The sequence below is a fragment of the Mercenaria mercenaria genome, chromosome 11 (genome assembly GCF_021730395.1).
Source record: "Mercenaria mercenaria strain notata chromosome 11, MADL_Memer_1, whole genome shotgun sequence".
Classification (NCBI taxonomy): Eukaryota; Metazoa; Mollusca; class Bivalvia; order Venerida; family Veneridae; genus Mercenaria; species Mercenaria mercenaria.
The window spans coordinates 17218588-17235568 of NC_069371.1; the positions used below are offsets into that span (position 1 = coordinate 17218588).

At 35.3% G+C, this 16981-nt stretch overlaps 1 protein-coding gene across 1 annotated transcript; it reads left to right on the forward strand.

Moving 5' to 3' along the window:
- Nucleotides 1–5320: 5320 nt before the first annotated feature.
- On the forward strand, nucleotides 5321–12348 carry LOC123531306 (sarcoplasmic calcium-binding protein-like). Its single transcript, XM_045312143.2, has 3 exons — nucleotides 5321–5479; nucleotides 6414–6520; nucleotides 8534–12348. The coding sequence occupies exons 2-3, from the start codon at nucleotides 6420–6422 to the stop codon at nucleotides 8973–8975; spliced, it is 543 nt and encodes a 180-aa protein (XP_045168078.2). The 5' UTR covers nucleotides 5321–5479; nucleotides 6414–6419; the 3' UTR covers nucleotides 8976–12348.
- Nucleotides 12349–16981: the final 4633 nt, after the last annotated feature.

The following is a 16981-nucleotide window of genomic DNA, read 5'->3' on the forward strand; positions in this document are numbered from 1 at the left end:
TTGCATTTTATTAGGTTATTTGTTTGCATTGAACCTGGTTGATATTTATGAACTCCAATGTTTTGTATCAAAGACTTTGAGTTATGTACCCCCACTGTTTTTGCCCTGTTCGTACATATGTCCGTCCGTCACACTTCATTTCCGATCAATAACTGGCCTAATGTTTTTGGGGTCACCCAATCAAGGTCAAGGTCATAGGGGGCTGAACATAGAAAACTCCTTCCAACCAATAACTTCAGAACAACTTGACCCAGAATGTTGAAACTTAGTGGGATGATTGGATATGCCATGTAGATGATCCCTGTTTTAGCCAACCATCAGTGTCTCTTTGACTTTCGCTCCATTCTCCTATTGACTTCTTGCCTGAACGCCTATGCATTGGGGGAGACATGTGCTTTTCTACAAAAGCATCTTCTAGTTACATACTGGTATAGTAAGACCTCTGGTATTGGCTTTGAAGCTATTCCTTTCAATTGCTTTGTTCACTGTAGAGGACTGTATGACTCCATACACTTGTATCCTCCCATTGTACCTCGGGCAGTAATAATTGCAATGCTGAGGAGTGAAAACAAGTACTCTTTCTAAGATCGATATGCTCCCATTGTACCTTAGGTAGTAATAATTGAGATGCTCTGGTGTGACAGCTCATGTTTCTAAAATCGATAAGCTCTCATTTTACCTTAGGCAGTAATAATTGTAATGATAAGGAGTGACAAGCCGTGTTTCTAAGATCGATAAGCTCTTATGTTACCTTAGGCAGTAATAATTGCAATGCTGAGGTGTGACAAGTGCTATTTTTAAGATCGATATGTCCCCATTGTGCCTTAGGCAGTAATAATTGCGATGCTGAGGTGTAACAAGTGTTGTTTCTAAGATCGATATGCCCCCATTGTACCTTAGGCATTTATAATTGCGATGCTGAGATGTGACCAGTACTGTTTCTAAGATCGATAAACCCCCATATTATCATAGGCATTAATAATTGCGATGCTGAGGTGTGACAAGTACTGTTTCTACGATCGATATGCTACAACTGTACCTTAGGCAGTAATAATTGCAATGCTAAGGTGTGACAAGTTCTGTTTCTAAGATTGATAAGCGCTAATTTTACCTTAGGCAGTAATAAGTGCAATGTTGAAAAGTGGAGACAAGTACTGTTTCTAAGATCGATATGCTCCCATTTTACCTTAGATATTAATAAATGCGATGCTGAGGTGTGACAAGTGCTGTTTCTAAGATCGATATTCTCCCATTTTACCTTAGGCAGTAATTAATAATTGAAGTGCTGAGGTGTGACAAGTCCTGTTTCTAAGATCGATAAGCTCTCATTATACAGCAGGCAGTAATAATTGCAATGTTGAGGTGTTACAACTCCTTTTGCTAAGATCGATAAGCTCTCATTTTACCTCCGGCAGTAATAATTGCAATGAGTGCGGGAGGTCGTGGGTTCGATCCCCGGCCGTGTCATACCAAAGACGTAATGAATGGTACTAGTAGCCTCCTCGCTTGGCGCTCAGCATTAAGAGGGTAGTGCTAGGACTGGTCAGCCCGGTGTCAGTATAATGTGACTGGGTGGGGTATCATGTCACGTGTCTACGTCGTGATATTCCAGTGAGGCAGCTCTAAAGTTGGGCATTGTGCTCACTGCTACAAGTAGACACCGTCGTTTATATGACAGAAAAAATGTTGAAAAAGACGTTAAACCCGAACACACACACACACACATAATTGCAATGTTGAGGAGTGAAGACAAGTACAAAAAATCATGTACTGATTTTCAAGTCGATATGCTTCCATTGTACCTCAGGCAGTAATATTTGCGATGCTGAGGTGTGACAAGTGCTGTTCCTAAGATCGACATGCTCCTATTTTACCTTAGGCAGTAATAATTTCGTTGTTGAGGAATGAAGACAACTGCTGTTTCTAAGACCGATATGCTCCCATTTTACCTCATACAGTAATAATTGCGGTGCTGAGAAGTGAGGAAAAGTACCGTTTCTAAGGTCGATATGCTTCTATTTAACCTTAGGCAGTAATAATTGCGATGCTAAGGAGTGACAATTGCTGTTTCTAAGATCGATATGCATATATTGTATCTTGGGCAGTAATTATTATAATGCTGAGGTGTGACAATGCTGTTTCTAAGATCGATAAGCTTTTATTGTACCTTAGGCAGTAATAATTGCAATGCTGAGGTGTGACAAGCCGTGTTTCTAAGATCGATAAGCTCTTATGTTACCTTAGGCAGTAATAATTGCAATGCTGAGGTGTGACAAGTGCTATTTTTAAGATCGATATGCCCCCATTGTGACTTAGGCAGTAATAATTGCGATGCTGAGGTGTAAAAAGTGTTGTTTCTAAGATCGATATGCCCCCATTGTACCTTAGGCATTTATAATTGCGATGCTGAGGTGTGACCAGTACTGTTTCTAAGATCGTTATACCCCCATATTACCATAGGCATTAATAATTGCGATGCTGAGGTGTGACAAGTACTGTTCTACGATCGATATGCTACAACTGTACCTTAGGCAGTAATAATTGCAATGCTAAGGTGTGACAAGTTCTGTTTCTAAGATCGATAAGCACTCATTTTACCTTAGGCAGTAATAAGTGCATTGTTGAAAAGTGAAGACAAGTACTGTTTCTAAGATCGATATGCCCCCATTTTACCTTAGATATTAATAAATGCGATGCTGAGGTGTGACAAGTGCTGTTTCTAAGATCGATATTTTCCCATTTTACCTTAGGCAGTAATTAATAATTGAAGTGCTGAGGTGTGACAATTCCTGTTTCAAAGATCGATAAGCTCTCATTATACAGCAGGCAGTAATAATTGCAATGTTGAGGTGTTACAACTCCTTTTGCTAAGATCGATAAGCTCTCATTTTACCTCAGGCAGTAATAATTGCGATGCTGAGGAGTGAAGACAAGTACTGATTTTCAGATCGATATGCTTCCATTGTACCTTAGGCAGTAATAATTGCGATGTTGAGGTGTTACAGCTCCTTTTTCTAAGATCGATAAGCTCTTATTTTACCTCAGACAGTAATAATTGCGATGCTGAGATGTGACAAGTGATGTATCTAAGATCGAAATTCTCCCATTTTATCATTGACAGCAATAATTGTGATACTGAGGAGTGAGGACAATTGCTGTTTCTAAAATCGATATGCTTCCATTGTACCTCAGGCAGTAATATTTGCGATGCTGAGGTGTGACAAGTGCTGTTCCTAAGATCGACATGCTCCCATTTTACCTTAGGCAGTAATAATTTCGATGCCGAGGAATGAAGACAAGTGCTGTTTCTAAGATCGATATGCTCCCATTTTACCTCATACAGTAATAATTGCGATGCTGAGAAGTGAGGAAAAGTACCGTTTCTAAGATCGATATGCTCCCATTGTACCTTCAGCAGTAATAATTGCGATGTAGAGGAGTGAGGACAAGTCCTTTTTCTAAGATCGATCTGCTCCCATTTTAGCCAAAACAGTAATAATGGCGATGTTTATGAGTGAGGACAAGTTCTATTTCTAAGATCGATCTCCTCCCATCTTAGCTAATGTAGTAATTAAGTGTGATGCTAATGACAAGGGCTATCGGTCTGTTCCCATTCTACTGAGTGAAGACAAGTGCTGTTTCGGTCTGTTCCCATTCTACTGAGTGAAGACAAGTGCTGTTTCTAAGATCGATATGCTTTCATTTTAGCTAAGGCAGAAATAACTGCGTTGTCGAGGGTCGAGGACAAGTTCAGTTTCTAAGATCGATATACTCCCATTTTAACTAAGGCGGTAATAACTGCTATGCTGAGGAGTGAGCACAAGTACTGTTATCAAAATCGATCTGCTCCTATTTTAGCTAAAGCAGTAATAAGCGTGCTGCTAATGACAAGGGTTATCCGTATTTTACAGAAAGTTCATACAGTTCAAGGGTTGTTTTAAAGCACATTTTATGTATATATGGATGTTTTTTTTTAAAATGTGACAATTTTGACAGGCCAGATGTAAAATGTTTGTTTCATTCTATCAAACACCCAAGCGGTGGAAAAATCCCCAGTATAGAAGTTGTGTATAGAAGCCAATAAAAAGATTTCAACAAGACTTTGTACAATATCGGTGAAAGAATTTGTTCGGGTATGAATTAATTCTCATAAACCTAAATTGAAAAGCGTGTTGGTAAGTTACTGTTATGTATGTTTCATGCAAATCTAAAATACCCGCATTTCTTCAAATATAAATATGTCATACAGTAGACAGAAGTCCGTAAAATCGAAAAAATACGGGGTGATGGGGCGCCGTTTTACTATTTTATAGGCATTTTTGATGTCAAAAAATAATTTCTTGATATCAAAAAGTGCAGTCTTGATATCAAGAAATCGATTTTCTGATATCAAACATTCTTTTTTTTTTGATATCAGGAAATAATTTTCTAAATGCTGTCCATTTTTTAAGATCGTGTTATTTCTTGATATCTAAAAAGCGAATTTTTGATATCAGTGAATGATTTTCTGGTATAAAAAAATCGATTTCCTGTTGTCAAGAAATCAATTTTTTGATATAAAAAATCAAGCCTTGTTTTTGATATAAACATTCGGCACTTCCCGATCTATTTTGAGAATGCGGGAATTTTAGATATCAAGAAATACTTGCCATTTTTGATATCAAGAAATTGAATTCTTGATATCAAAAATGATTTCTTGATATCTATAGATCGAATTCTTGATATCAAGAAATAGTTCGTATTTCTAGGTATCAAGAAATGATTTCTTGATATCAGGAAATGAATTTTTGATATCAAGAATTCGATTTCCTTATATGAAAAATATAACACTGTTATTTTTTGATACCAAGAAATGATTTTCTGATATCAAGAAATCATATTTTTGATATCAGAAATAAAAAATTCATTTCCTGATATCAAAAATTCAATTTCTCGAAAATTAATTTCCTAATAATTCGATTTCTTGATATAAAAAATGGACAGCAGTTCTTGATATATAATAATGAATTCCTGATATCAAGAAATCAAGTTCTTGATATCAAAAATTCGATTTCATTATATCAAGAATCATTTCTTGGTAACAAAAAATAATTCTTGATATCAAGAAATTGAATTTTTGATATAAAAATGTCTAGAAAATAGTAAAAACGGTGCCCTATAAAACACGGTCGTCGTAAAATCCTAACATTGTAGACAAGTTAACACTACGTTAGAAACCCTCCGATGAATCATGACTCAGAGCTCGTTCCATTTATTGGAAAATTATTCGCTTTGCTGCTGCAGCAATTATACGACGTAGTAGTTTTTTCACTTCGCTGTTACATGTTTGTTTATTTCACATGTCGATCACACTTCAGTTGTATTTATTTTATAGTGCATACGCTCATTGTGATAAAACGTGACCTTAAAATTATTTTTCACGTAAACACATTTGAGTGAATTAGATATTGGACAAGAGGTGTACAGGATATTAAAAACGGTATGTGTGCTTTTAAATATTCATCTCTTAAGTTCTTTTATATATACAGAGAGGGGTCTGTTTTAAAGACAGATTCCTGGAGTCTACTGATAGTTCAGACTTTTATGACATAATTGATACTAATATTAAACTCCTGCTTTAACCCTGATCTATAAACATTTTTAAACATACCGCATTTTACACACGTACATGCATGTTAACATTGTGGAAGAGATATTATCATCGACTAAATACACCAGTACTGACAATTAACGTTTCCGCCGTTATTATAATAACACCTCCATATTTATGCTGCAACATGTATTGATTCCAACATTTGTGTTGGAAATATTTCTATATATATATATATATATATATATATATATATATATATATATATATATATATATATATATATATCGATACTGCTATGGCTATATTTTAGATGAGTACATCTTCGTAATTATTTTGATGATAATAGCTCTAGACTTAAACATATAAATGTGTGAATATTTTCTTATATATTTAGTACGGAACTTCGAAATTCTTTCTTTCATACATGTAGGATCGATCAGTCTTTAACTTGTGATCACCAGCCTATGACTACGTTGTTAGTACACTGTCACTGGGCGAAATATATCGATCTATCTTAAACATATGGATCTATCCTCATTAAACTAGAAGTAGTAAACAAATTTATATTTTCATGATTCTTTTTAATTTATGCAATATATTTTCATTACTAATATCGGTTTATAGTGCAGACGAATACCCTCTATGTGCTAAATGTATATCAAATGGATGAAGTTACACAATTTCTGTACTGCAGTATTCGATATATTTTGAAAAAAAGAGTTGTTTAGTAATAAATTAACATTGTTGGCTGGTGATAAAGTACGTCAAAAAATAATGGCAATGGTATAAATAAAGTAGCAATAATCTGTTCTTATTTCAGACAGGAATGGCTAATGAGCATTTGATCTCGAAATGGAGGTTATTATTCAAGGCCCTCGACGTTCGGCATGCAGGCAGAATTTCAAAAGAAGATATCAAACAAGAGGAGTAAGTAGGTGCCATTTTATTAATCTGTTAATTGTCTGTAATCGATTTTTATTCTCATATTAAAATTCAGTATAATACATTTATGCCACGTGTCTTTGGTGATGAGGAGGGGGTATATTCTTTTGCTCAATGTCTTTACGTTTGTCAGTCGGTACTAGGACTGCTTGTAGTCAGTAGTCAGTAGATAACCACTTTCGGTTGCGCGTTGATAGGTCAAATGTTAAGGTTAATGTGAAAACGGTTAAAGAACGCTTTGGACTTAATAAAATTATTGTCTGTGGGTAAATATTGATAGTCTGTGGATGGTAGATGCCCTCTACGGTTTTAATAGTCAGTCGGTCTAAGGTCAAGGTCACAGCAGCCTTGAGATGGAAACGCTTAAACCTATAGTCATAATGCCTGAAGATGATGTATATTATTTTGGGCGTCAGTAGGTTTTAGGTTAAGGTCACAGTGACCATTGATAGAAAACTCCGCGCAATAATAAAGAAATCTTTATAGAATGGCTGTTTGTAGTCAGTAGATGACAACTGTTGTTTTTGAGGTTATTTGGTTTCCTACAGGCCGTCATAGGGGGGTATATATGTTTTACAAACAGCTCTTGTTTAAATCTCTGTTGAATAGGATATTAATGAACATTACGTTGGTGATTAATTATGATTAATCTTCCTGCTCTGCCTGTTTTCTTAGCTGTAGAAAGTCTGGTTCTTTAACGCACCGATACACGCGAAACCCTGTTTTCAGGAAAGAGCCGGTATTGACCTCTCAGTTTGGTGGGAAACCTTCACTTAGAACATCTCAAAACTTTCCACATGCATTAAATAATATGACTAATGCTTCAAATTTGCTTTGTCGCTTACAGCCGATCATGTAACGTGAATGCTTTATCATACAACTAGAGATACCGTAGTTTGCACATTAACATTATCTTGATAAGATGTCCTACTTTAGATTATATTGTACATGTTTCATTAAAAACCTCAATACATTATTTTCCAACAATTTAAGTTCATAATTTATGATTATGAGCATGATAATTACGTATACGTGTAGTTAATTCGTTTTTTTTTTATTTTCATAACTACTGTATGGTTCTCACAGTAGATATCATTCCAGTTTATTTTCTTAACACTTCCATGACAGCTATATAAATAAAACATCAAAAACACGATAAATCGAATTTATTTTACTTTTTATTCATACTCATGCAACGCGATAACAAATGAAAGATTTTGTAAAAGATACAGTTATGTACCCCAAAGCCTGCACACTGCCATTTAAAACAGCTATAGCTTCCGGTGTTCATATGCCTTAACGTAAAATCCGTGAAAATGCTTGAGCATTGGTATACTTAAAATGTGTTCCTGGATAGAAAGTTGTTGGCAGATATATTTGTATAATGATAATGTTATTATAAGAAAGTTATATATGTCATTAGAGCTTCTTATCCATATCGCCATATTTGTATGTATTGTTCTCGGACCTTCTGGATGAAAATAAATAAACTTGAAACTTGAAACACTGAAGCAAATCAACAAGAACAAACACTCTGTTAGCTCGTTATTAAGTACTGATAGGTCGAAGTTAAATTTCTTGTAACAGTATTCTGTAACCATAGTAACTGAACCAGTGTCAGTTTTGTACATACATTTGTAACACTATTTTAAGTAGGACGGTTTCGAAAGTTATACAACACCTCTGTAACACATTACATCCATTTTCAGAGAAAATATTTACAGTTCCAGATTAAATACACGACTGCTTCCAGCTGATATCAAATATCTTGTAAACTAACTGCATATTGTTTATGGAAACATTTGCTCCGCTAAACATTATAACACGATTGCATTCATTTACTGGGAAACATTATTTATATCCTCATTTTGACCATAATACTTACATTCATTTTTAAGGTAAGCTTGTCTTTAAATCACAATAACATTCATTTGCAAGAAATGTTAAGTCCAGGTCAATTCCATACTTTTAAATTAATCTTATTGCATACATTTTCAGACAGACATTTGCTGAGCTCCACAACCTTGATGCAGAACGAAAAAAGGAAATGGAAGAAGACATGGACGAACTGATGAAGGAACTTTTATTCAGAGGAAGGCCTGGACCAATCACAGAACAAGAATTCATTGACATGAATAATAGCGAATACAAGGCGGATAAAGAAAATTTTGTAGAAAAAATGCAAAAATGTTTAGCGGCAGACTTTGCTAACATGGACGTCAGCGGAAAGGGGTCTTTGACCGAGGATGAGTTTATAAAAGCATTCAGAGCACTCGGCCATGAAAATATAACATTAGATAAAAAGTTTTTTGAGTCCTACCATCCAGTAAATGGCGAAGTTCCTCTAGAGTTACTTATAAGTTCTTGGGTTGAATTTGCGACGTCTGAAGATAGTTCTAAACAGGATATGGTGAAAGAAGCTTTAGAGTCTGGACTTTAGACATTGGTAAATTCCAGTCGTCACCTTATAAGTAGTCATGAAATCATGGTACATGCAGATACTTTAATATTATCAGTACATTTAGATATTGAAAAAAGAAGATCAAAAACGCTCGAAACTGCATAAATAATAGATAAGTTTTTCTTGAAAGATGGTTCTTCTTCTTACTATGTACAAACTGCACGTGAATATTATCAGCTGCAATAGAAATACGTGAATGTTACCAACAGCGACAAAAAACAACACGTGAATGTTGAAATATTTTACAGTGACAAACGACGAGTGGATGTTTTTATCCTTTATTCAACGGCAACAACAAACACATTTAGATTTAGTGTTAAAGAAACGTTTCAAACATCCAATCATGAAATTGTTGTACTCACAAAGTGTTCTTATGGACTGATATATCTTTATACTGTATATATATACTCACCTTTTAGAAATATGTGCAATGTTATGAAAGTGCTTGCTGTAATTTATTTTAAGTCTCAATTACATTTTGCTTTCTTCATTTATAATTCTTCTATGAAATCCAATGTTATGGTTGTGTACAACATATAAGGTTCTGTTATAACTTGAGATCAACCTCATTGTAAAGGGGAAAATTGGCAACGACTTAGATAATATTCACCATGGTTACGAATCCATATGCTTTGCAGGGATTCAAGAAATGTTTTGAATTTAACAGTTGATACACGGCAAAAATATGAACATAATGGTAGCTATTGTATGTCCTTGCCCTGCTAAATTTCTATAATGAACTGTCCATCTTTCGATTTGGACAGTACCATTAACTGTTAAATGGGGTCATTACTAAAACGATACTGACTGAATGGCAAACAGTCCAGCATGATAAGGGTAAAATATGCTTTGAATATTTTCTCTTGGATCTTTATTAAGATTACATAATAGTACTGAAAGCATTTCTTAGGCATCGTTTAATATTTATTTTAATTAGAACTAATTGTTTCCAGGAAAAAATGAAATATCTGTACGTTTAAATGATTTTATGAAAATTTATTTATTGCACGTTTTGTTTATTAAGTTATTGGATCCGTAATCATATATGGTAAATTACGTAATCTCCTTTGTTTATTAAGTTATTGGATCCGTTATGACATATGATAAATTACGTAATCTCCGTTGTTTATTAAGTTATTGGATCCGTAATGACATATGGTAAATTACGTAATCTCCGTTGTTTATTAAGTTATTGGATCCGTAAGGACATATGGTAAATTACGTAATCTCCGTTGTTTATTAAGATATTGGATCCGTAATGACATATGGTAAATTACGTAATCTCCGTTGTTTATTAAGTTATTGGATCCGTTATGACATATGGTAAATTACGTAATCTCCATCGTTGTTTTTTAAGTTATTGGATCCGTAATGACATATGGTAAATTACGTAATCTCCGAACGCGATTTCGGCATTCTCCGTTTATGGGTTGATCTTTATTTACGTATACGTAATCACTGGAGGTTGCCGAGTGTCTTTACGGGTCCAATACTTTAATTATATATAGTAATTTAAGTATAAAAATCGCAAAGTTAGTTTTGTCAGTGGTTAACATGAATTTTTGCGAGGACTATCGTGCTTTTGTATATTGCTGATGTTACTGTACCTATAGACGTTTAACCTTTACCCTGCTAAATTTCTAAAATGGACTGGTCCATCATTCAATTTGGGCAGTACCAATTGTTATTCAAAAGGATGTTCACGAACGTACAGGCTGATCTTGATCTGCACTGGTCGCAAAGGCAGAATCACTTGTTGCCAGCAGGCTAAAGGTTAACTTGTATTTTGAAGACCTTTTTGAAAATTATAATAAAGTTGTGTTGAAAACCTATACGATATACTTGCATGATAAGTGGTTTGCTGTAATTTGGATCTAGCATTTACAAATGCATGAAGACCATTAGAAAGCACTGAATGCCACCAAGCGAAGTTACAGCAAAATCAGTTTGTATCTTTCCCTGAAATGTGCAGACTTTTCACGACCCCATCCCCACGTTACCTTACTGTTAAACAGTAATGTTTAATCGACGTATAACAACACTCAAAAATCGGTGTGACATGTTCCCCATTGTGACCCCATTGACAATGGCATCTTCTGTCCTACCTCATTTACATCTTTCTGTCGAGATTCGTTAGAGACATTAAACATTATCATGAACAAGATTTTTTTAAAAATCATTATTTTACATTGACAAGATATCCCTCAAGCAACATCTTACAACTTATTCGTTTTGTAACAGCTCACTCAGATAATTTTTATTATAGAAATTTTAGTTTACAATAAGGTTGTTACAACAGGGTTACCGCTATCACAAACTATCAAAGACATTCATTAAATTTTATCACAGATCGCCCGAACTTTTAAGAAATATAACATAAACCTTAATTGGTTTTGCACATCCCGTATACTCCGAGGATGTAGTTTATTAACTACGGAAAATTAAACACAATGCATATTCTGATATCTTTTAGAATATCGTAAAGCACATTGCATGTTTGGTAATTGACCCCTCTGCAATTAATCGATTGATGGTGCGATGACTAAGTACGTGTGTGGCTTTGTGACACTTTTCTCCTAAATCCTACAAAAGTGGACAGAGGAAGCGAGATTGTTGTCTTGCAACTTGTTTAGTCGTGCCCTCTAAAAGTTTTACATTTATATCTTTTACATTTTGCAGTCTGGTATTTTGTGGTAATTGACCCCTCTGCAATTAGTCGATTGATGGTGCGATGACTAAGTACGTGTGTGGCTTTGTGACACTTTTCTGCTAAATCCTACAAAAGTGGACAGAGGAAGCTAGATTGTTATCTTGCAACTTGTTTAGTCGTGCCCTCTAAAAGTTTTACATTTATATCTTTTACATTTTACAGTCTGGTATTTTGTCAATAATGTTAGAGCTTATCTTGACAGGTATATGTATATATTTTATTTACACTGCCTGAATATACGGTAAGTGTGAGGTTAACATATCCCAAAGCCTTAGTTCCATTTATACAGGTTACTGACCATTCCGGTGCCCCTATTTTCAACTTGTTTTTGTTTATCCGTTTCCTTCTATATGTTATGTATATTGTCTTGTATGCTTAGAATGTTACTTCCCTTCTATCACCTCCCCCAACTTTTATGCTTCCCCTTTTTATGCGCCCCCTTTTATTTGCCCTTTTCCCGTCTTACCCGCCCCCGCTCCCCCCTCCATTTTTACCCCATCCCCACTTCTTATATACTTCATATAATTAAATTTACTGGTCGATGGATATATGAAGCTAATTTTTCAACTACGGTAACGTTTCTATTTGTGTTTTGTCAAGTTTGCTATGTATTTTCTGAATAATAAAAGAAATAGTACGTTGTGTCTTGTATCTTTCCCCCCAGGATTTATACGTCTTTGAATGAAATGTTGCAATTTTTTAATATGAGTCATTTTTAATATTGTTTGAATTAAGTGACAATAGGATTCTGAAATATATTTTACTTAGAATATAAGAATAATAATCAATAGCAAACAATCAGATGGTTAATTAAGAACAATTTAAGTAGTGGACGGGTTCATTAAGGACAGTTAGTTGTGGACTGCTTAATTGAGAACACTCTAAGTAGCGGAAGCGTTAAGTAAAGGACTGGCATTTCTTGACAATTTTGGCTTTTTTAACACTTTCTCTACCGGGTGAAAAAATGCATTTGAAAGTTCAAATATAACACCTTTATTAATTAATATTTGATAAATTTTCATGATAAACGGTAAACATTTGACTTGTATTTACCATAACATTGTTCTTGATGGGACCTGTTGTATTTATTGTTTTTTTATGAGCGTTGTTTGAAATAAAAAGGACGGTATGGTTTTGTAACTATTTACTCTGGTAATCAAACCATATACACCGGTGATTCATACATTATACATTTACGACTACGATACAACATTCCTCACTAACTTGAATGAAAAATCTTCAGTATTTAGGATTTCGATATACATACTTACGCAAATGTCAATGTAAAGTTTTCCAGCATCCAGTTTTTAGATTGTCTCTGTGTGATAATCAAAGTGAAAATGACTAGATTTTACATTTGACATTTTGAATAGTTCAAATATTGACTAGAGTATGATTAAAAACACAAACTATTAAGACTGAAATAAAAGCATGTAAAGTATGGTTGAAAGAAAACAAAATAAAGATCTAATACATCTAAAACTCCTCTCCACTGCATTGTATGTCTAAGAGAGACAACTCATTTTATTTTGTCAAAAGTTATTTTTAATTATTTATAATCTCCCTTTAACGGAAAACCTTTTTTTGTTGGTCGTTTCTAAGGGATTATTATGCCCTTGTAAAATAGTAAGTAACATAGTCTTTAAAGTAAACCGGTGCGCGTTTTTCACGAATTGGTCTGGATCTTTCCTCTTGCACTCTGTTGATATTTTATCCACATTTGGTATTTCCTGTGTCATAGTATCTTCCTCAACAATAATTTGCTCTATTTATTGAAAGTTGAGTTTCTTGTTATAGTTTTTGTGTCATTTGCACCAACAATCATGTTTCCTTTTCGTTGTTCGATAATTAATGGTTTTTGCAGATATATCGATGTTAATTTAGATATATTTTCATTCTCAACCAGCACCTTGTCTCCTACATCAAGATCTCGTTCAGTCACATTGCTTTTGCGGTCACTGTAATTTTTGCTTCTGACACACACATCATTTACTGAATTGACTTCTCAGATTGTTGACGTTGGATTCTGGTATTTGGTTCTCGTTGAAACATCAATCTAAATTAAGTAAATCCAGTGGACGTGTGCGATGTAGCTCTGTACTGTCTTAGAAAACGGAACATTTCTTGTTTCCAGTTTTTCTGTTCGATGTGGCTTGATTTAATGCATTTCACCAGTGGTTTATTGAAAGATTTTGCTTGGGCATTTGTTCTTGGCCATGTTAGAGTAAATGTGCTCAAATTCACAATAGCTAGCAAACTGTTTGAAATTCTCAGAGTTAACAGGTCTTCCATTGTCAGTTTTTATGGTTTTTGGCACACCAAATTCTGACAAAATCTTATCAGATGTTGGAATCACTCTCTTTGATGAAACAGATGGAACAATTTCAACGACTGGATAGTGCGAATATTCATCTGCCACAATTAAGAGGTACTTGCCAGTAGGTAAAGATCCGCCGAAATTAGCGCTTATGTTCGTTCGTGGATTATACGGTAGTTCAGACATTTTAAGTGGTTCATATCTCCTATTTTTTGTGTTTTCTTGACAAGGTAGGCATCCTTAATACTGTTTTTATATCAGTGTATCAGTTCATTTTCGGAAACCAGACCTTCGACCTCATGACTGATTTTGTCTTTGTAATGCCTTGATGACCTTGGTGACCAATACATGTAGCTTTTTAAATAGACATTTTAGAAGAACAATTTTGTCATTGCGTAACAAGATATTGTCCGAGTGTACTGTTAGTTCATCCTTAATGTTTTTCAACTGAGTCAACCTTCAGCGCTTACGTCATCATCACTAAGTGATTTCATTTCAAACCATCTTCCAGTTCTTGTGTATTTAGTTGCTTTAAGTAAAGTTTTATCATTGCCTGTACCCGCTTTAACTTCATCAAGTGTCATTGAGTTGGCGATGAAATTCACATATTCTTCCGCAACATTAGACTGATGCGTTTCTAGTTGTATTGGGTAGCGTGACATGTAATTCGAAGGGTTGTCTTTCCCAAGTCTGTAGACAATTTTCATTTTATGTGGTTGAAGTCGTAGGCCCCATCTTTCAGTTCTAAGCGGTGGTTGTTTCTTCATCCATATCGTCTCAAGTGGCTTATTATCAGTTACGACTGTGAAGTATGCTCCTCGAAGATAGCTGTTGAAGTGTTCACACGCCCAGACAATACCTAGAGCTTCTGTCTCTAACTGACCGTACCGACTCTCTGTGGGAGATAGGGCACGAAACGCATATGCGACAGCTTTATTTTCCTGCGTTGTCCGAAAGTCCGACGAGACTTGCGTCCGTTATGAGTTCAATGTCTTTATGCGCATCCAATAACACATCAGGCCCGTAGCTACACTGAGGTACAGAGGGCAGGGCCTCCCTGTTTTTCTGCCAAGATTATGAGAAACAAGGAGCTGCGTTCAATAAACGCTTGATGCCCCAAGTGGCATCCTTGTCGATAGATTTTGCACCTAAGTCCAAAACGAGGTCAAGGTCAAGGTCAAACTGAGGTCAGGTGATGTCTGAAGATGAGGAATGGTCACAGTTTACATCTGTATTAGTATCAATTCATTCTTGTAAGCGGTATTGATGCTAGACGAAACGGTCCCATTTGGTTAACCAAGAGATGGCCCATATAAAGCAACCTAAGTCCAAATGAGGTCAAGGTCAAGGTTAAACTGAGGTTAGGTGATGTTTGAAGATGAGGAATGGTCACAGGTTACATCTGCATTAGTATCAAGTCATTCTAGTAAGGGGTATTGATGCTAGACGAAACGGTCCCATTTGGTTAACCTCGTTAGGACGGACGGACCAACGGACGGACAGGACAATCACTATATGCCTCCCGCATCAGTAGATGCTTGGGGCATAAAAAGGATATGTTTTGAGTCACCATCTTAAAAGGCATAACCGAACTGAGGCATATTATTTCATTTTAATTTATTAAACTATTTTCCGCCATTTTCTTAATATCACGAATAATTACACTATACATGACCGTAGTACCGAGGCAAACGAGTATGTGCGTTTGTTCGTGGTTGTTTGGTAAATTTGAATGGTAAAGGCAAAGCCCCGACAGGCATTAATTAGGAAGGTTGTGTCCCACCCTCCTCCACAGGAGGGTTGGTGGGGGCTCCCCCAAAAATAGGATATATGATATGAAAAACACACCTTGTTGCGCTGTTTTTATATTAAAGAGCAAAATTACCCTTCCACTCCGCGATCTACCCCGGGTACGTATACTAATACCGATTTATGGTTCGTTTGTAATGTCTCTCTTGCGATGGAGGTCTCGGATGCAACACAGGACTTAGTTTTTGAGAGGTGTATGTCTATTATATTCTTCTTGATGGAGCTGCTGATTTATCTCATACGAGTAAAATTAAATGTAAAAATGCTCAAACAGTTTTCCCTAAAGTCAAAGTTCCGTCTAATGTTGCTCTCATGCTAAAAAGGACATTAGTCTTCTATAAAAAAAAATCTTCTTTCATACAATGACAAGGATGTTGCTACAAAGACTGGATATCAGTATAACTCGCCACAGAGGCCGGTAAGAGCAAAATGCGTTTTAACAAATTGCTTGCTGCGTGAAATTAAAATAAAACTTCATTAGGTTGAAAAGAACATTCAAATCCATATTAATTAATGATTACAGCATAAATGGAGTTGCATCAATTGCTCATGATACCACATGTTCTATCTATCGTCTGCTTCAACAAGAATTTCGCGCTTAATATTCTTCAAAATAAATGAAAATAAACTGCGCCGTTCTCCACCAATGATATTTTGATAAAAATGAAATACATATAAACTATAATGATAAATCATTAAGTTCCAAATGATTTTGCTTTTGGCACCAACAAATTCATCGATTTATTTTGAATCTTAACCATACTTTGAAATAAATTAGGTTTGGGAAAAACGATTTATATTGTAGGAAATTAGACATAAAGTAGCTAGAAAATGTAGGTATGTAAACTTTTCTAGTGCCCCTACCTCCCGATCCCGAGGTTCCGTAAATCAATACTCCGGCTATAAGTGCCCAAGTACGAAATGACGATGGGAGGGATGCGAATACTAATTCGGGATCCGAATGTTTCACGAATGAAAAATACAGTCCTTGTGAATGTTTAGAAATAGCTATTTGGTTGGTTTAAGGTAGTTCTGCACGTTTGAAAAACCGGAAGTGATGGCGTAACGTCATTTATCCGGAAAATGTAGATTAAAGCCTGAATTCGGCGTACGGAAATGAAAACCATTTTATGAATTAATGACACCCTG